This window comes from Pituophis catenifer, unplaced genomic scaffold, assembly GCF_029215685.1.
Source record: "Pituophis catenifer annectens isolate HBS135680 unplaced genomic scaffold, rPitCat1.0.hap2 SCAF_3, whole genome shotgun sequence".
Taxonomy (NCBI): Eukaryota; Metazoa; Chordata; class Lepidosauria; order Squamata; family Colubridae; genus Pituophis; species Pituophis catenifer.
Window position 1 is genome coordinate 131,556,025 of NW_027256883.1, and position 21,545 is coordinate 131,577,569.

The window sequence follows — 21,545 nt, forward strand, 5'->3', positions numbered from 1 at the left end:
CGAATCTGCAAACCACACAAATGATCTTCACACATGGCAATGAGAGAACATGAAAAAGATTACTTTCTGTTAGTCCAATCTTTCTCCCAGAGCAGATGTTATAGGGAAACAGCAGGAGTGAGCAATACAAATTTAGTGAATGTTCAAACTTAATAAATAAAAACTAAATAGTATACCATTTTAAACTCTTGAACAAAAGACAAGGTTAAAAAAAAATCAGATGAATAAAAAGATGTCTCAATTTTATGATTATTTTAGTAGATTACATTTGTTTTTATTCCACAAATTGAAATAAGTTATATTTCCTTGTAATTCTGCACAACTCTGCTAATGTATTGATTAATTAAATGTGATATGATATCAGAGTCAAAGGACTCACGGAGTTATACAACATAGAATATCCATGGTAAGAATAAGAAAACATTGAGTGGAGCAAAATACAAACTCATTCATTTAAACATGTCACCCTATTAAATTAAATGAAGAGGCCTTCTGAAATAGCTTACAGATGCCAATTAATATCAGGGCAAGTCTAACCTCTAAAGGTAGAACTCTTTTAACAGGCCAGTTTCATTGCCGCTGCTGTTCCTATCATGAATCAGCCAGCATCAATGGTGACTAATGCATCACACACATTGCTACTGTTCTCAGTGTGTCAACTGTTTACAGGTTCACTGCATGGCCAATATCGCTAATAGTGGCTTTTTTACCACTATCCCTTCCATTCTCTCCTTCCTTCTAATTTCCTGAGTCTATGCTGATAAACTTTCTCGTTTATTCTTTTCCAATTATCAGACCATCAAAAAAGGTAATAAAACCAACTCACAACTAACTAGCTGACTAAAACAGTTATCTATTAAAGACATCTTGGGGGGGGGATCACATAATGAAGTAGAGTTCTATGGTGGTTTTATTTTCTATATCAGAGTGTTTTAGTTCTTTAGGCTATCTGTTAGGCTAATTGGTAGACATGGTGAAGTAAGTTCAAGTAGATGGTGTATCTACCATTATTTATTAGACAACATTAAATGAATGGATCTACTGTGTAAATAAATATAATATTACCAAGCCATTCAGCAAATATGCACGTATATTTTTACATGTTTGAATTTGTATACTTTTATTTACCAATAATAAATCTAACGGACACTGATTTGAGACTAAATAATACTGAACTCAATGAGATGTACAGTACTTCTGAATACAGGGTGTGGCAGTATTTGGAATTAATCCCTGAAATAAATCAGAAAAAGTTTTCTACCTAGATTAGTTAAATAGTCTTCTAGATAACAGCATATTCCTCTCCCTCACAGGAGTGTAAAAAAATCTCTGCCACAAATTATTTTGGAACATGATTTGGAAGCTTTCCCTCAGAGGTTTCTATTGAGATGTAAATGCTTCTCAGAAGTGAAGTCCGGCTAGCAGTTGTCCTCACCTCCATAAAATACAATAAAATTTAAACATTTTATGGAGTGTCTAGGGAATTCCACTTTTTAAAAAATATATGAAGTAGATGGTGGAGCTCTTATAGCTTTTTTTGTCTGTAAGTGACCAGTACACTTAAAGCCATACAGCTTTCCATAGTCATGTGGCAGTCCACTGTATGTATATAACAGTATGTAAGACTCAAACAGGTAATCTTGAAAAGAAGATTTGCTGCTGCAGTGAAAAATATCTGCAGAGAAAGTATTGAACAAATGAAAGGCAGGCTATAACCCTATTGCCTTGGAAGAGCTGTAAGTAAGATATGTAAGACTGTGTAAGATATGTATTCAATAGTTAGAAATAATGAAAATTTCAAAAGATTTCAGAAAAGTGGAGTGCAGAATTTCCAACAGGGAATTCTGGGCTAACTTCCATGTTGAATGCTTCATCACTAAAATACAGGATCCCTTAAAAATTAGTAATTATTCTTGACATGCCCTTACAAGTCATCAAATCATAGGATGTCTTGTCACAGAATGACTCAATGAGGAATAATATAGGGAAAAACCTGTAGCATAATATCTTCTGTTCTTCTCAATCACAGCAGGATTCAAGTAATCTACGCCTTCAAGTTACTTTATGCTGAACTCTCTTTTTAAAAAGTTACCTTTAATTGTGTGACATAAGGAATTAGGCTTTGAGAACTCAAAGCAGTTGAATTAAAAAAAAATACAGGATATAAATTAAAAATAATTTGAAGCTCCTTGTAGAGATCAGGAAAGGTCAAGACTTTTACAGATACTAATCAGCTTTCACACTTCTTGATTAAACCTGGTAAGAACTTTCTCATCAGGACTGGTGGAAAATTTAAACCTCATCTGAGTTTTGCATCATTTTGATAAGATCAAGAGTAGATCCTAAATATAAATGATAATCACACTGCAGTTTTGGTAGCAAAATAATTGCAAACGGCTTTTGGATGGCACTATCTAAGGAATAGTTGAATAAATGATTGATTAAAAATATACTCATATATTAACGAAACACACTGAAGTTATTCTGCTTTAAGTTATTATCAAACTGAAATAAAACGGATAAATATTTCTATACTTCAAACTTTTGCTTTTTATCAAGTGGAATCCATTCTATGACTGCCATGGTCCACCTGCCATCAGTTCTTCTTGCTATGTGACCAGCCCATTTCCATTTCAATTCTTTTACTCTCTTGATGATATCATAAGTTTTCGTTTGTTCTCTAGTCCATGTGCAGGTATTTCTATCTTGTCTTGTAATGCCGAGCATGCATCTTTCCATGGCTCTTTGCGCCACTCTTAGCTTTTGTGTCGATTGTGAGGTTAGTGTCCATGTTTCACTGGCATACCTTAGAGCTGGTAGCACACACTTTTATGCAAACTTTTCAGGCATAGGGGGAGATTGTTCTTGAAAATGATGCTTAGCTTGCCGAATGCCTGCCAACCACATTTAACACGGCGTTCAATTTCCTTAATTGTATCACCTTCCATTGAGATCCATTGGCCAAGAATTAGCTGTAGTGGTCTACTACAGCTAATTCTTCTACAGATAAATTTTTTGTCTTTCTTTGGTGAATTTATTAAACATAACCTGGCTCTTTTTCAGGTTTAAATTTACACCGAATGGTTCTCCTGCTTTGTGCAGCTCTTGTATGTGTTTTTGTGACTCTTCTGGGTCTTGTGAGAAGAAAACAATTTCATCTGCAAATCTTAAGTGATTTAAATAGGCACCGTTGATTTTTATTCCATCTTTTGCCCAGTCTATGTTGTGGCCCGCCAGCGGCTTGCGCAGATCGTGGCTGATCCCGACGACGAGGAGGCTGGTGTGGTATTGCGCCAGTAGCCTGCACAGCCGTGCTTGCGTCGGACAGCAAGGATGCTGAAGAGGATGTGGTGCCAGAGGCAAAGACTCAGCCAGGGCCTTCAGAACCTCCAGAGGCTCCTTCAAGTAGAAAGAGTGAAGTGGAGGAGCCTCTTCTCAATGCTCGAGCATGCAGGGCTGCCAAAAGGCAGGAGTGGCTACTCAGGAGGAGGAGGTCTCCTCGAGAGAAAGGCTTGAAGATAATTGGCCACTCCCTTGGCCTATTTAAGTCACACACGGTTAGTAAGTTTCTTGCTGGAAACAACTTGTAATTATCATCAGAGCATTTTTGGAAAAGTCTTATCGTATTTTGTTTTCTGGGCTGGTTGCCAACCTTTGCCGGACTTTGGCTTATTCTTGCTACTTAATAAATTTGATAAGGACCGTTGGTGTGGGTCAATATCCTCGGAAATCCGGAGCTGGGGCAGAACAGTCTAGTTTGTGAAATACTTCTTCAAGGCAGACTGAGAAAAGGATAGGTGATATTGTATATAACTGTGTTAATCCTCCATCATCTGTGAGTGTACCAAACTTCCTTAAATAAGGCGGAGAAAATACCAATCCATCCCAGGAATTCTCCCTCCCTCACTTCCATTCCCACAGTTGTATATCTATATAGTCAGTGAAGTCCCAACCACGTACATAAGCTCAGAAAGAAAATATTCCTGCTGCTGCCTCTGAACCCTTTGTGAAATTCAATAGTCAAGTATTGCAGTCAACATAAATATGAAAATCAGCCTCTGAAAGCTTTGTTGTTTAATCCATTTGTTTTTCTTGCTATTTGGATCATTCTCCAGACAAGATAAGATAAGGCAAGGCAAGCTAAGGCTCTCTTTACTTGCCTTATTCCATCTATTAATCTAATTCTATAGGTCACAGATGAAGGAAAAAGTGATACACACAGAGGGGAAATGTATGGTGTGAAGGGTGTCGGAACATAGAGGTGTTATGTATGGCAAGGGGGTAAGAGTTGGTAGTTAATAGGAAAAGATGTCAAAAAAATTGAAACATAATAATAGTGCAATTTATCCTTGCTAAACGTACAGCAGTGTGCTATAATTAAATATGAAAACCTAAATTTATCTCTGTGTTCGGCTGTCATTAATTTAACAGGGAATGCACATGTTGTAATCTAATGGTTGGTGCTTCCTGCATTTCCCCCCCCCCTCCCGGCAGCATATTAAAATGTATATTAGCCTCAAGGTGCATAAACACAAAATAATAGGCCAAAGGTTTTGGCACATGGAGGGGGAAAAAATCCACGCTCAAAGGCCGTCAAGTAGCAGTGATTCAGGGGAGCCACTCACTTAGCCTCATTAAGCCAAAGCTCTTTTTTGCTTGTCTTTTGTTCTGCATGACAGCAGCCTCTTTGTTGTATAATAATTCATTCCAAGTTCGTTCCAAGCTACCGAAACTGGTGAACTGTGGCCATTTTAATGAGAAGTATTGGTGGTATGCATAATCTGGAAGCCACGTGCACCAGGCAATCACAGAGCACTGCAGCCAGCAAAATGAGACACTGTTGAAATCACAAATTTGTCAAGTTGTTTTTGGACAGGGTATTATAATAAGCACTAAAATATGCATCCCATTACTTTGCATCTGCCAGTCAAAGATCACTGTAATGAATGCATGCTGCAGGGTATGACCAGGCCGCTGTTGTAAGTAAAACAAACTGGAGAGTACAAAAAGGAATTATGTATTTTTGGCAGCGCTTGACTTATTTTTAAATCCGATTGCATTGGGAGCTAGATTTTTCTAGCACAGTAGTCCAATGTCAGCAGTGAGCTGACTACAACTGCCAGAGTTAAAGAGGTAGCTGGAATAAATTATTTTTCAGCTTCTTTTTATGGCTGTTTGCTAAGTGAAAAAAGATGTCTCAAAATCAGTGCTTATAGTATATATGGCAGCAATCTTTAATTCATTGGAAAAAGTTTCTGTGGAAAACTGCTTATTTACTACCCCAAAGGCTTCTAAATGGGACAATTCATGTAGATTTTCCGATACGCAAAGCAACATAAACACAAGCTTTAGGCTCATCATGAGCCAGAGTCTTTACATGATACCTGCATCCTTATAAATTATTTCAATGTATAGGCTGTTCCAACTCAAAGCAATTCGGGGCAGAACACAATTGAAATACCTAATTAAGAAGCCCAAACAAATTGACAAATAAAACATCACATAATGGGGGAAATTACGTATCATAACCAAAATAAATAACACACATCATATGAGCACACAACTGATGTATCCCACAGCTTGGGAGATAAGCCATTTTTTAAAGATTATCTGTAGGGTTAGGGCAAACCTCTGAGAGAATGTTTTTCCAAAAAGCAGAGAAGGCATGCTTCCTATGTCCCCTTAGATAGCTTTGATTAATGCCTATTCTGTTAGATTGTACAGAATGGGCAGAAAAAATAAAAAAAAAGAGACAGTCCTTAAGACTGTCAGATCCAGTGCCATGAAATACTATATGAATGATATCCATCACCTTGAAATGCACCTGGAAGTAACCAATGCAGTTCACGTAATAGAAGTATTACACGGACATAAAGTGGTAACCCTTAAGAGCTTGAGCCACTGCATTCTGTATAAGCACTTCCAAGTGGTCTTCAGAGTGAGTCCTATGGAGACCACATTACAGTAGTCCACATATGAGGTGAACCTATATGAGTGATGACAAGAAGGAATTCCTGGTTCAGGAAAGAATATAATTAGTGTAGCAGATAATTTGTCCAAAGACTCTTCTGGCCACACTGTCATTTGCTCCTTGAGCAGGAATCATGACTCCAGGGGAAGCTCCCAAATTGCATACCAACTCTAAACAATGAGGTACAATCCTTTCAAAACCAAAGCTGGAAATTCACCAGAATTGGAAGAACCATATACCCACAACTGCTAAATCCTGTCAGAGTTATTTTGAACCTGTTCCTCTCCATCTATCTCCAGAGAGCCTTTAGGCACTGGGTTATAATCTCAGTCACATCATCTGGTTGATCAGGAGTCGAGATCACAGTTGAGATCACTGCTGTTACATGACTCCATGTCCCACTGAAAGCTGCTGAGAGATCACGAAGAACCAGGATGATCATTAAGCATGATAAGCATTGTTTCCATTCTATGTTCCAGGTTGAAATTTGACTGCAGTGGCTCTAGATAATCTGTGTCTTCCAGAGCTTTCCACAAATCTAGTCCAACCATCTTCTCAATGAACTTTATGCAAATGCAAATAAACTCATTTAAATCAAGCATAGTATCTAATGCATCAGATGTGGACCTGGGAGATCTATATTCAGGTCCTCACCTGATTGCAAAGTTTCTTGAACAACTTTGGGTCAACTACACTCCCTTTTGTGGAGAAAAATATTAAGGAATGCCTCCCTGTAAAATTCCTTTAGGTCATAGAGAAAAGGTAAAATATAGATACCTATTTCATGCCTTTTGATATCCTTACCTTAAAAGAAAAGCAATCATGCATAGTTATAATTCTGAAAAGCAGAGTAGCTAAGGGGGTGGGTGGGAGAGGAGAATTTCCTGCTGCCTTTCTCATTGTGAAGTTTCAGATGGAGTTTGACAGAAGTACACATCTGGATTATCAGACTGAGAAAAACAGCTGCATGTTAGGCATGCTACTGAGAGGAAAGTGCCTCCTATAGTTCTTCCATTCAAAAAAATGCATTCTCTCACAATTCATTTTTTTAAAAATAGAATTTTACTGAATATTACATTATGTCTTTCCCTTAGAAGGTTTTTCAGAGCTCAACAATCATCTTTTGCTCAAACTGATAAAAGAACGAGGATGCTTCATTTAATTATAAGCAAAAGGACTAATTCTTTACGACAATACAATGACAACTTTCTTTTTTAGTCTCTTCAAGTATTTGCCTTTTCCCTTCAAGTTGTTTGAATTCTCTTAAAAATGATTAGCTTTTAAATTCTAATACATACTTACATTTATTTAAATGGCCAAAAAGAATTATTTTTATTAATACTTAACATATAGGGAAGAAGATCTGAAGAAGTATACTGAAAGTTATTGGGATAAACCAGAGCCCCTTTCTGATGGTGATGGGCAGTTAAAAAATATGAAATATAACAAAGTAACTAACTAACTTCACCTATGTTTCCTTTTCTCTTCTTAATCTATGGTTTTATTGATTGGTTTATTTTGGCTTCAATTGTTTACCATGAAAGAGAATAGTCTGCTCAGGATGCATGCTTGTGTGTGTGTGTGTGTGTGTGTGTGTGTGTGTGTGTCTGTCTGCCTGCCTGCCTGCCTGCCTGCCTGCCTGTCTGTCTGTCTGTCTGTCTGTCTGTCTGTCTGTCTATCTATCTATCTATCTATCTATCTATCTATCTATCTATCTATCTATCTATCTATCTATCATCTATGTACATGTATATATGAGCATGAAAAATGAGCATGAAATTTGTTCATCCCGGGCAGGAACAAATATTATTGCCATGTTGTTTATGTTCCTGCTTGTCTATGAGCTACAAACTTTAGCTTATTTAAAACAACTTTTAATCTTATTTAAAACTTCAAAGGCTTATACATTAGAACATTTTGTTACTCCCAGTAGATGTAAGTCAAAATAATTGTACGAAATGTTTAAAGAGAAACCAAGTAAACAACACCTGGAAGATTCTTTAAAGAAACAGATAAATATTACTCAATTGTCAAATTTGCATGAGAAAAAATGAAGTTTTATAGAGGTATTGAGAAAACACACATACCTTTTATCGGGTTATTTCTAAAAATTCTTTGAAAAATTTATTTGAGGGTAAATAATTAAATAGCCATGGCTTGATTTCTGTTACATAGTATCGTTTAAGTTTATAAGGGCAAATTACTTACTTTATCTGTTTTACCAAATGAAACAGGATATCTTTGATGTTTAACATGCTATAGCTACTGTGAAGATTTTTGTTTTGTTTTATTTTTTTTCACAAAAATGTGGGTTCCGGTCCCCTTAAAAATTCATCGTGAAAGCCCAGAAATATCACAATTATTTGTGGCGTTTTCTCCTCCCTCAACTCAATTATTTTTCTGGATGAAAACATATAAACAGTAAGGAAAACAGGAGAACTAAAACTAAAGCTTCATAGAAGCTGGCAGGGCAAGCTGATCCAGAAGTGAAATAATGAATAATAATTATTTTTAATAGGTGGGATCCTAAGTAAAAGTTTATCTGTGCTGTTGTAGGAAGACACAAGGGTCAGCTCTATGATTTCCACTATCCTTTCTAAAAACCTTCTCTGGTAAACATCATGAGAGATTTCCATGCTCTGTCCTCTAGAAGAAGGCCTTTGCTGGCTGGGGAATTCTGGGAGTTAAAGTCCACCAGTCTTAAAGTTGACAAGATTGGAGAGCCCTGTTCTAGAACAGTATTTCTCAAGATCAAAAATTTTAAGACGTTATTGACTTCAACTCCCAGAAATTCACACATCTTAAAGTTGCTGAGGTAGAGACACACTGTTCTAGAAGGAAGCCTCCCCAGAATAAGTATTAGAATTCTTTTAAATCTCTATGTAATGCACAAGAGAGACTGCACGTGAAAGTAGAAACACTCATACAGTATAAACATACATATGTATATCACCTGGGCCCTGCAGTCAAAAGACCATGTGCTTGGATATACTGGTTACCCATAAAATCCATAATTTGTGTCCTTCTGCAAGGACATTTGGTTATAGCCATAAATTGTAAATATAGAAAGCCTAGGCTGAATCTAGTCCAAAGTTAATGTATTTCATTAGCTCATGCTGGAATTTCTTGCAGGAGATATTTTGTTACTTCTTGCAAGATCACCACATGGAAATTTCTTTTTTAGATTTCCTTTGGCATTCATCAGGGGTGCTATTCAGCAGGTTCTGACAGGTTCTGAAGAACCAGTAGCGGAAATTTTGAGTAGTTCAGAGAACCGGAAAATACCACTTCTGGCTGGCCCCAGAGTGGGGTTGGAATGGAGATTTTACAGTATCCTTCCCCTGCCACCCCCACCAAGCCACACCACACCCACCAAGCCACGCCCACAGAATCGGTAGTAAAAAAATTTGAATTCCACCTCTGGCATTCATCATGCTGCAGGATTTTCATGTCGTCAATTCTGACAGTTGTCCTTACTGAAGACTTTGGATCAGATCATTTCAAAAACCGCACCTCCACTACAAGCCTGTGTGTGTTTCTATTCTCTTTGGTCCTTTTGATCCTACTTCCATGGGGCAGGTTTTTTTTCTTCTGACAAGCAGAAGAGATAGGCAAGGGATTCCTCTTGCTATTGAGGTTGTCCTTTATATACAGTTAACTCATCCAACACTAAATGTGGACTAATAGAAGGACTTAAGAACATGAAAGGGACCCCTGATAACTATCAGGAGGAGAACACATTAATTTAATATTATAAATCAAAAATTTAAGCAATAGATTCATATTTGAGCAATGAGGTTTTCATAAAACCCTATTTGGATCTTTTAATAAGGGCAACACATATTTATCTGTACAAGGATTATTGTAAGGAATCCACAATAGATAATTGAAGAGTTCATTCTTGTGGAAAATTGACACTGCTGCTTTTGAAGATTTTTTTTTTTTTAAATTCATATGGGCACCAAAAGCCCTGTTATCCCTTCCTCCCTATCTATGTGGAACACATGGATGGCTGCCTGTGCAGTTTGCAGGGCAGGCTGGCACGAGAAAAGAAAAGTCTTTACTTGCTTACTATATTCCTATCTAGCCCTCCTGTTTTGTGCCTGTAAGTTTGTTATGAGTTCAAAAATTAATGATGCATGGGTTCTTTTAAAAATAAAACAATAAAACAAACGAGCAGCATTGGAACAAAGAACTTTGTAAACCCCAAACTCAACAAAGCAAATGGAGGAAATAAAATGTCATAATTTCAATTTTAAAAAAAGGAATCGCCCTGTGTGCTGCTATAGCTTGCAAGACCCTGGATTTAGAAGGCAACTAAAAGCAACTTTCTGTTCTCTCATTCCTCCTTCTTAATTCTTGCTGATTTATATTTCACACTTAGACATATTTTTGATGCTAACATTCAGGATTATCTAAAACCAAAATATCTAATATATACACTAGATAGAAGGTGACTAGCCACAAACAGGAAATGAAAAAGGTCATTATCAGATTTAAATATGCATTAAATATTTAATTTAATTTAATAATTTAATATTTAAATATGCATTTAAAAAATTCCTTGGTTTTTTTTAAAAAAACTGTATTATAGCTTTTTAAAAGGACTTTCCGAATTATGAAAATCATTATGTTCTATAAGTGTTTTTTTTAAAAATCCAACCATTAAGAATGTTATACTGTGAAAAAGTTAGAACTTAAAAAAAAGATGAACAAGATAATTACCTTTTATGATTAGGCATAGCCACTCTCATATTTTTCTGTATCCTGTAGGTTTGGAAGATTGATTGATTGATTGGTTGGTTGGTTGGTTCGATTTATATGCCACCCTTTCTCCGGAGACTCAGGGCGGCTTACAATGCGTTAAGCAATAGCCTTCATACTTTTGTATATACCTGCTTAGTAGGGCTTTCGGCCCCCCCTAAGCGGTGTTCTTTTTTATACAAAGTCAGTTTATTGCCCCCACAATCCGGGTCCTCATTTTACTTACCTCGAAAGGATATATTATAACAAATATAAATATATTTGTTCAGTTTTAGTAAATACCACAGACAATGAATGATATGTTATATTCATATAAGAAGTACAGAAAATCAGTTTGGTCTACCAGTTAAAGCACCAGGCTAGAAATCAAGAGACTGGGAATTCTAGTCCTGCCTTAGTCACAAAAGGGTGGGACTTGTTTTGACTTTGGGTCGGTCACTCTTTCTCCACCATATCAGGGCTGACAAGCTAGTTAGTCAATTCCTGACACAACCAATGGATTGACACTTTTGCTGATCTGAAAAAAAGTGAACCCTGCACTTGCTGGAAAAAGCTAAGAAGAAAAGAAATAATATTGGAGGGAAACTGACAGAGCACCTTTAAAATATTTATATTTTAATTTATTGCATTATTTTATTTATAGTATAGTACAGCAATACATTTCTCTTAGCTACTTGATGGAAAAAGAAAATAAACATTAAAATATTACATATATTTCAAGATGGTTAGGTGACTTTGGGCCAGTCACTCTTTCTTAGCACAACTTACCTCATAGGCTGATTGCCATGGGGCAACTAGAAGGTGGAAGAAGTAGGTATGTTTTCCACTTTGGTTATTTATAAAATAATAAATGTAGTATAATATATATACATATTTACATTAGGTGGATGTTGGCAAAATAATCCAAATTTAACTTGATGGATTATATTTCAAAGAATAAAACTTTCATTTATTCAATGTACAATAACCCTAGAAATATTTTTTAAAACAATTAAGAAATTATACAAAGAACAGTATGGAATAACTTCCTCAAATTAAGCTTGACTTTTGATGACATCATAAATAATTCCTTGCAGTTCTCTGGATAGCAAGAGAAATTATTTTTCTTCCTTATTTTGATATTTTTGGTTTTCTACTACCTTGGGATTTCCTGGTTGTTTTCCATCCCAGTATTAATTAGGTCCAATGCTTTTTATTTTGAAATAAGCCAGATGCTGCCAACTGATGACATGACCTATTAAGAACTTACTTGGATAAATATTCAGCATAAGATGGGTGGCCATATAAATATTTTCAATAGCAATAGCAATTAGATTTATATACCGCTTTACAGGGCCTTACAGCCCTCTCTAAGCTGTTTACAGAGTCAGCATATTGCCCCCAATAATTTGGGACCTAATTTTAATTTGGGTCCTCGGAAGGATGGAAGACTGAGTCAACCTTGAGCCTGGTGAGATTTGAACTGCCAAATTGCAGGCAGCTGGCAGTCAGCAGAAGTGGCCTGCAGTACTGCACTCTAACCACTGAGCCACCATGGCTTTATGATGCTTCCAGACATATTTTGAAATGAAATGACTATATAGCTTCAGCCTAGAAACATCATTCTTCTTCATATACCTTTCTTTTCACAGCATATCAGAGTGAAAAGTGAAGAACTTGGCTCTCGCTCAACTGCTTTAATTTCTATTTGCAGAGATTTGTATTTTCTTCTCTTTCTTTCTTTTTATTCATTCAAGAATATGATGCAGAGTGTAGTGGTGAATAGTACAAATTCTACCACTTCCTTCTTGTAGGTTGTATAGATTGCCTGACACCAGGATTTTCAGTGTTGAATTGGAGAACTGAGCCTATTAACCAGACTTGACACCTAAGCTTAGCACACTTAAGAGGAAATTTCCAATCATTTTTTTAAAAAAACCTTGCTAGAGTGGAAGAGCAGAGGTCAACCTTTTGTTTTAGACCTTCATAGATCATCTCTAGTTCAGACATGGATTTGACTTATAATCTTGTTTTCTTATTGGAATCCTTAAATTTATTAATGTCTTTGAAAAGATCGCATCAGCAACACAGAACAAGAGTGCTGGATAGCCTTATGATTTAGACACTGAGTCCTATCTTTCCTTTTCTGTTCACTAACCAATGAAGCCGAGAACCTAGAAAGTAATTCTCCATAGCCATGTGTAAGAATTCTCTTCACGTAGCTGCCATCCTTAAACATTCCCAATTTGCAAGAGGTCTCCTAAGGGACTCTTGCCAGCTGGAATAAGTTACAGCAGGCTCAGGGTGACTTTTGCTTTCACTGAGGAGAGCCATGGACAGAGCCCGATTTTAATTTGCTCCCCAGCGGCTTTTGCCTCCCCCTCTGCTAGGAGTAGATTTTAAGCAGAAAACCCATGCTTTTGTTTCTGGCTTCTGGAAGAGATTCACTTTGAACAGTGCTTTCAGATATACATCATGCCTATTGATTATCCTTCAAAAAATCTAATATAACATGGTTGAAAATGTTGTATAAAGCCAAGATTTACAAAAGAATGGGATTTGGCATGTCAGATACCTTCAAATCTCTGCTTATCATTGCTGAAGACTGAAGTTCTTTTCAGAGAAAGGCTAGAAAAGGTTCTTTGTTCTTTGTGAAGCTCTGAAAATTATAACATTACCTTTCGATTGTAAAGACAATCCTATCACTACACTCTGGAGAATACAATATTCCTGACTTTTTAAATTTAATTAAGCAGTTTTTCTTTCAACAAATAATATTATGTAGCTAAACCTAGATTAGTGCCAAACTCCTTTGGCCCTTGCTCCACCCCATTAACTTTCCTTCATAGAAATTTACAACTCATTTCATCCAAAGAAACTTCAAGACTTCCCTCTTTTATAATATGCAAAATAGCCATTGATAGAGAATATTTTTCACCGTGTTTTGAATGAGTGGGGAGGAGACACTGCAATTCATAGTGTTCTTAGCTTGTCACTATATCAATAATTCGCTTTTTATAGAGGTAATGTATGAAAAACTACTTAAAAGACACATTAATAAGACAAAAGAAGCTTAAACCTGAAACTGATGTCACAAAAGAATGAAGAAAGTGGTGGGTGGGTGGTGATAGAAATCATGTCATTGAGAGTGCTTAAGCAGGCTTTGTCAGTACTGCAATTTGGTTTTAAAGGCACATAAATGCAAACACTATATATTTAACAGAGATGGCTGATTTCATAAAAAGAAAATTCTGGTTGTGTGTTCACGATACGGCATTGTTCTATTTCTATCATATTTATTATATTTCTATTCCTTTCTTCCATCAAGAAGTTAAGAGACTCAAAGTATTCTCTTCCCTTCCTTTCAGGACACAATGATCCTGTCTTCAATATACCCATAATTACTCAATGAAATCTATGGTTCAGTGATTCCAGGAGCTTTTGCGGAAGGATATGCACCGTGTGTCTACAAAATCCACCAACAAAACACTAGAAGATAGAAAGCTACATTTCATGAATATAGATTGTAAATGCCACAAAAACTGAGTTACTGTAGATCACACAAGAATTATTATTATTTTTTGCATGATATACTGTGTCTCAGTGGTGAAATCCAATTTTTTCACTACCGGTTCTGTGGGCGTGGCTTGGTGGGCGTGGTATGGCTTGGTGGGTGTGGCTTGGTGGGCGTGGCAGGGGAAAGATACTGTAAAATCTCCATTTCCATCCCACTCCAGGGGAAGGATGCCACAAAATCTCCATTTCCACCCAACTCTGGGGCAGCCAGAGGTGGCTATTGCCAGTTCTCCAAACTACTCAAAATTTCCGCTACCGGTTCTCGGAACTGCTCAAAATTTCCGCTACCGGTTCTCCAGAACCTGTTAGAACCTGCTGAATTTCACCCCTGCTGTGTCTCTGTGTGAGTTTTTATTCAAACACAGCTTCATAAGTAGATATCATCCAGGTGGTTTGGAATATAATTCCCAGAATCTCTTGCCATTTCTGGGGCTCCTATCCTGCAGAAATCTGGTAACCATCAACTTGCTTACACCTGCTGTCTACACTCAACTGGGATTAAATTCCAATAACTTTTTAACTCAGCAATAGTCATGCTTTTGGATTGTAATTTTGTTAGTGGTTTTTGGGAAATATTGGGAAATAAAATATACCATTGAGCTGCTATTCTGTGCACATTTCAGGATCCATTCCCTATTGAGCTCAGGGCAACATCCACTGTATAGGATTTTGAGAGTTATCTGTTTTTTCCCCCTATACCTCGATCTCTCAATATCTGTTCACTGAGTTATCATACTGTCTTAGTCACCAAACTCTGGTTCAGAGTGATATATGCTGGATCAGATCAGTAACTACCTAAACAAATACCCAATATTGTTCCAACCCAGCATATATCAATATTAAAATAGTGGCTAGCCAAATGCCACTTGAAAAACCCACAAGTTGGAAGTGGAGGCAATAGCCTTCCCGAACCATTATTCCCTGGCAACTCATAATTCAGAAATATGCTGTTCAGAAATTTGGCTACAAAGAACATCTGCTTCGTTTTCTAGTCTCTTGTAACTAGCTTTCCTTGAAACTCTTGCAAACTAACCATGACTGCATACTATTTCAGGGATAAATCATTTGTGTGACAATCAATATTGGATTTTGATTACACAAATGTTATCTAAACCTGTGATCTCTTGCAACAGAAGAAAACTGCTACTTTAATAGTGTAAAATCAGATAAAACTCCACTTCCATTCCACGCTTAGGAACAAGTCATACTGAGCATCTAGATAGCAAAACCCTATCTGAGGATGACTTTAAACATTGGAAAGTGGAAAACAGCTTCTAAGAGGTAACATAATTTTTAAAAGGGATCATGCTAGTGCAGAACTTTAATTGCCTTGAATGCTTTTTGAACAGGGGTCCACCAACGGATTGTCTCTTTCAGCCCATAATTAATCATATTTATTTATTTATTTATTTATTTATTTATTTATTTATTTATTTATTTATTTATTTATTTTCATTTATTTTCATGAGCTGTACTGGCTAGAGTGCAATACTGCAAGCTACTTCTGCTGACTGCCAGCTGCCTGCGATTTGGCAGTTCAAATCTCACCAGACTCAAGGTTGACTCAGCTTTCCATCCTTCCGAGGTGGGTAAAATGAGGACCCAAATTGTTGGGGGCAATATGCTGACTCTATAAACCGCTTAGAGAGGGCTGTAAAGCACTGTAAATTGGTATATAAGTCTAACTGCTATTGCTATAAAGGCCAGAAGCACTAGATGCAGAAAATAACTTTCGTCAACTTGAAACAGATGTGGTAGGACTAGATGGAATTTAATGAACGGTATGAAAATCTTCAGAGACTTTGAAATCTCAAAAATAATGAATCATTTAAAAATATGTTGTTTTTCTTTTAATGACCAAATATATGGATTCTGGTAGGTAATTAATGTTTGGTTTTGGCTTAGCATACTGTATAAATTCTACTGTTGTAGTTTATAAACCAAAATTTGGATGGAAGGAAAAGTTTACTGTGTTGTGTCAGCCCAATCAATTGTATATGAACTGAATTGTGCTGGTTATCCTAATTTGCAATAGGAGAGGCAAATATAATCTTTGATCCTGCTGTGTTAAATGGGTTTAAATAGTTAAAAATGAACCTGATCCTTAATTTGGTTAAGTGTTTTTCTATATAGAACTGAATGCTACTATATTCTTGTCAAATCCATTCCTGGCATTTGGGCTCGTGAAATACTAGGCGATGATTGGAGGAAGTTTAAGTTTAAGTATGAAATACTTATCATATGGTCAGAGCAATGTCAAAGTACTGCCAGTGAAGAGAGACTGTTTTGATCTGAAAGCAGTATTTTGAATTCGTAATGTTTTGCATGCCACTACACGCTAATAGATTAGCTTGACAGGATTGACATCTGTCAAGTCATTTTCTTGTTTAAATATCTTTTCATCAAATAGCAGTTGTCCATCTCCTGAGCACCTTGGGTTGATTGATTTGGGGTTGCAGGGGAAAAAGAAGATTAAGAATCTATCTTCACTTGAAAGTTTTCTTACAACACTCTCTACTGAAATGAATAAAAGAACGTGCTGTATCCCCTATTCGTAGAATTTCCTTAAATTGTTAAATGTTATATTTTTTATCTGATTGTTATTTAATCTCTTTATCATTGATTGATTCAGTATGGAAAACCCTGAAATTTTGAATGTCATTTACAAAAAGTACAATAAACTCGACCCAAAGTTTTTCACTCGCTTCCATGATTAATAAGAGAGAAACAACAACATATTGCTTCTCTTGAATTGGAAGTGGCTGTTCAAGAATTATGAAAAGATGCATTAATTCCCACATGGAAACAGACACAATGGAAGAATGGCTGGAAGAACTGATGGAGCTAGCAGAAATGGTCAAACAGTTTTAATCAAAGAAAAGAATACATCCAAATGTGTTTCTACTTGGAAACTGTTTCTAGAGTTTGTGGTCAAGACAGAAAAAATATATATGAAAATTTGACTTTGGGATTTGCTGATTAGATACGTTTGCCATTATAGAAATAGTATATTTATACGGAGTATGCAAAAGTAAAAAGTTGAGGCTGAAATTTTATTATTTTTATTCTATTCTGCTGAAAAGAGTTAAAAGTTAATACTTTTCCCCCTTTACTCCACACATTCTTCCCATTCTTTCCCTCCCCAACTCTCCTACTATCTTTATTTTCACTTTCACTTTATACTTTGATAATTTCAATAAAAATTATATATGTATATATTCTTATATATACTATACAAGAATTATCTTCTTCCAAAGATGTTAATTTTTCTGGGCTGAGGACTTTATCTGACTTTGACTTACATTTAATTAAAAAGAGATATGATAAATGCAATAATGCATTAAGAATTCTCCCTTTTATCACACTAAAAATCACAACTACTTTTATACCGACAGTTTTCAGACATGGCACTCAGAGCTTTTGAGCCACAATGTGGTTTTGCTCTATAAAGCCCTCAATGGCTTTATATGTAGCTATTTCCAGAATGGCCAAATCCAATTCGAATTTATCTAGCCAACAAAACTTCTGGCACTTGCCCAGTTCAGGAAGGTAAAGGAGACAAACTTTGGATGCTATTGAGGTTGAACATGCCAGCTAATTATGGGGCTAACTTGACCAAAATTGACTATATATATTTTAATTGGTTTATTATGATTTAGTTTTCAATAAATTTTACTATGGATGTTTTATTTCTATAATTACCATGGATGTTTTAATTGATATTAACTGCTGAAAGTCTTGGGTGAGAAATGAATGAATTAATGGTTATTCTTCTTTTCTCTTCTAAAATGCAGACAATATCCTCAGGTTCTGGAATTTACCAGTACAACTTGCAGTTGAGCTAAAAACATGAACATATAGTATCTCATCTATAAGGCACAGTGACAGAAAGAGAAAACACCACAAATTTATCTCAGACTGGTACTATGAGAGGATCTTGGCAACTTAAGGAAAAGGACCACTAATTTTTCAATACATAGGGTGGTGGCTTTAAAATTATGGCTTTAAAATTGTAGCCTGCCCCTATGCTAAAGATCTGAATAATTACACAAATGAATAATTCACAATTACTTAGTAAATCTGTACAAAATACTAGCCAAATCCACATCACAATAGTAAACAAATTTATTTCTCAGTAATCAGTAAGGCTCAATGGGCTTAGGCAATCACTTGTCTCACATAACCAGCACCAGAGATGTTTATTGGCCCCACATCAGCAGCCTTTTTGCAACCACTGGCATTTTTGTTGAGTCTAACTTGGCAATGGAGGAGATAAACATGGCTGAAATTGTGATCATTGCGTTTTCTTCCCTCAAAAAAACAAAAGAATTGTCGACACCATAATATAACATAACACATTTTCGCAGCTAAATAGTAAGAAACAAAGCAAGAAACGATTATCCTACCTTTCCAATCAACTCAGGAATTTTCGGTACAGGTTTTCCTTTCTGATGCTGTATGATTGGTGGGCTCTGTCCTTCCCAGTCCTGAAGTTCCTCAAGGCTTTCCAGATATAGCAGAGCCTTCAGCCCTGTGCAGTAATCATCAATTATGGTGTAGTCCTGATTCTGAATTGCACTGCATACCTAAAGTAGATAGACATCCAACGTTATTATGGAAATGTGTTCCTATAGACATTATGATCAGAAGGCTTGGTATCTAATGATCAAAGCCAACAGCTGCTTAGAATGTATGACTTCATAAGACATCCACTGATCCTGGATTGTTTCACCTGCTAATCTATTATGCAAGTAATAAACAGTTTGAAAGGAATGAACAAACCATTCTGCATTTTCCCTCTCTCCCTTTTCTTTGATGCTGATGACTGGTCAGTGTACCAGTCATCAACATTTCATAGTTTATGTTCTGCCATTTCGGTTAAGTTCAAGTATTCTATATTTTTTAATTATAGATGTGTAGTACAGTAAATTTTATTTCAATGCACACAATTATTAGCAGGATCCAGTAATGTTAATGAGGGTTTTATACAGGTTTTAGAATCAGAAGATAAAATTACTGTTCTTGAGCAGAATAACTGCAAAGCTATCACATAACAAAAGTCATTCCATAATAAAAAGATATATTCTACCATCTAATACCTATGCCCGTGATGGTGAACCTATGGCACGCGTGCCACAGATGGCACGCAGAGCCCTTTCTGCCAGCACGCCAGCCGTCGCCCCAGCCCAGGTCCACCGCACATGCGCGCACCTCCAATCGGCCAGCTGGTCTTCTGGTCTCTGCCGTGCATGAACGGAGGCAGGGCCTTCCCAAATCTCTGTAGGTTCTACCCTCTGCAGATGCCTCTCCGTGGCAAGAAAGCAGGAGAAAGCTAGCACGCGATGGGGGGAGAAACTGCAAAGATTTGAGGAGGCACGGAAGGCAGGAGGCACTCAATCGGGGGAGAAACTCGTGGAAGGCAGGAAAAATCTAGGATTCTATGGGGGAGAAACTCTGGAGATCGTGGAAGGCAGGAAAAAGCTAGGATTCCATGGGGGAGAAACTTTGGAGATCGTGGAAGGCAGGAAAAAGCTAGGATTCCATGGGGGAGGAACTTTGGAGATCGTGGAAGGCAGGGGGCAGCTCTTTAGCACAGCTAAAGCACAGCTCTTTAGTCAGATCTCTCCCCCCTACAAGCACGGCTCTTTTAAACAGGGAAAGAAGACGGGCAAGAGAACGAACACGTTTAGCAGGAAACTTTGGAGTTCCCTGATCATCAGCTAAGCCATCTTGGTAGCGCCATGTGCCGGGCGGGGAACAGCTGTCTCACCAGGGAACGGTACCTAGTTGTCATCTAGTAAGAGGTATGCCAGCCCACTTGGAAAATGTAGGGGGGGCGCATTGGGGGGGCATGCATGCACAGTGTGGGTGCATGTGTAGAGGGAGCGTGGGGTTGTCGTGCACACATGCGTAAATAGGGGCGCACATTGCATTATGGGTTCCAGCACGCGGGAGCGCGACAGCGCATGCATGCTTAGACTTTTGGCACGCAATGCCAAAAAGGTTCGCCATCACTGACCTATGCTATTAGATGCAATCCTTATATCTAACATGTAATATAGATGTAGAATATATTATGCATCTCCTGAGGTTTTAGTTACAAAGCATCTCTTTAGCATGCAAAGTTCTGGGTTCAATTCTCAGTATATCCAGATAGAGTTGGAACCTCAAAAAAACTGCTATTAAGTTAGCACATAGGACTCCCTGATCCCCCTTATGGTAGCTTCCTAATGTTTTTATGAGTGAACTGTATTACTAACGGTTTTATTATTCCTAAACAAGCCAAGTATCCTTGCATGTGTTAAGAAATATAAAATGGTCAACTATCTCAAGGGGAAAAAAGATATTAAATGTACCACGTGCACACACATTGACACAGACACGGCCATCTATAATTAACTCATTCAACTTTCAAGGCCACAGCTAATAACATCCCAGATAGCATTATCAAACTTTCATTTCTGGTGTCAAATGCTATATTACAAGCTTTTTATTCCGGGAGGGAAAAATACATGTTACCCTTTAAAATAATGTGCATACAGCTGTGCAGGAAGAAACAAGGAATAAGTATAAAATATGCACAAGAACATTTCTTATGCAGCCCATTTACATTACTTAAAACCTGTTTCTCTGGAGGAACACTGCAAGCATTAATTAGGTCTGCTATGCTTCCCATAGATTTAAGCGCTCCCTCTCTTTCTCTTTCTTTCTCTCTCTCTCCTCCCTCTTTCCATTTCTTCAGAACAATTATAGAGATTATCTTTATAATTTCCTCCACAGGTTATTTAACTGTAAAATTCAACCAATGATTTATTTAAATGTCTTTGTTTGCTAAGGGCTTCTAATTTTTAAATATACGAGGAACACTTGCCTTACTTCTTTGGAAAAAACAAGGGAATGCTGGATAGGTAGATAAAACTATGATGTTCCATATGTTTAAACTAAGTCAAATTGCCTTGTTGAAACCTTGTTCTTTTTTGACAATATTCATGCACTTGAAATATACAAGAGTTTTGATTTCTAATTAATGGTTATCATTTATTTATGAGATAAACTGAAATAACAGCATAATTATTGTAAATCAGGAAGCTATCAGGTCCAACTACTAGCTTGTAGATAATAGTGACATCTGCCTATAAATATGAGATTTCTGTAGGAACAAATTGTGGAATGCAGATAAGAAGCATGTTCAGATAATGGAAAAGCTACTAACATAAACATGTTTTGATGGGCTTGAAATGGCTACAATTAGTAC

At 36.8% G+C, this 21,545-nt stretch overlaps 1 protein-coding gene across 1 annotated transcript in view; it reads right to left on the reverse strand.

Annotated features, from left to right (window-relative positions):
* Positions 1 to 21,545, reverse strand: part of DPYD (dihydropyrimidine dehydrogenase) — a 560,719-nt gene that overhangs the window by 43,146 nt on the left and 496,028 nt on the right. The window contains exon 20 of the mRNA XM_070941074.1: positions 18,697 to 18,876. Within this exon, the coding sequence (XP_070797175.1) occupies positions 18,697 to 18,876 (180 nt within the window). The remainder of the gene's footprint in view (positions 1 to 18,696; positions 18,877 to 21,545) is intronic.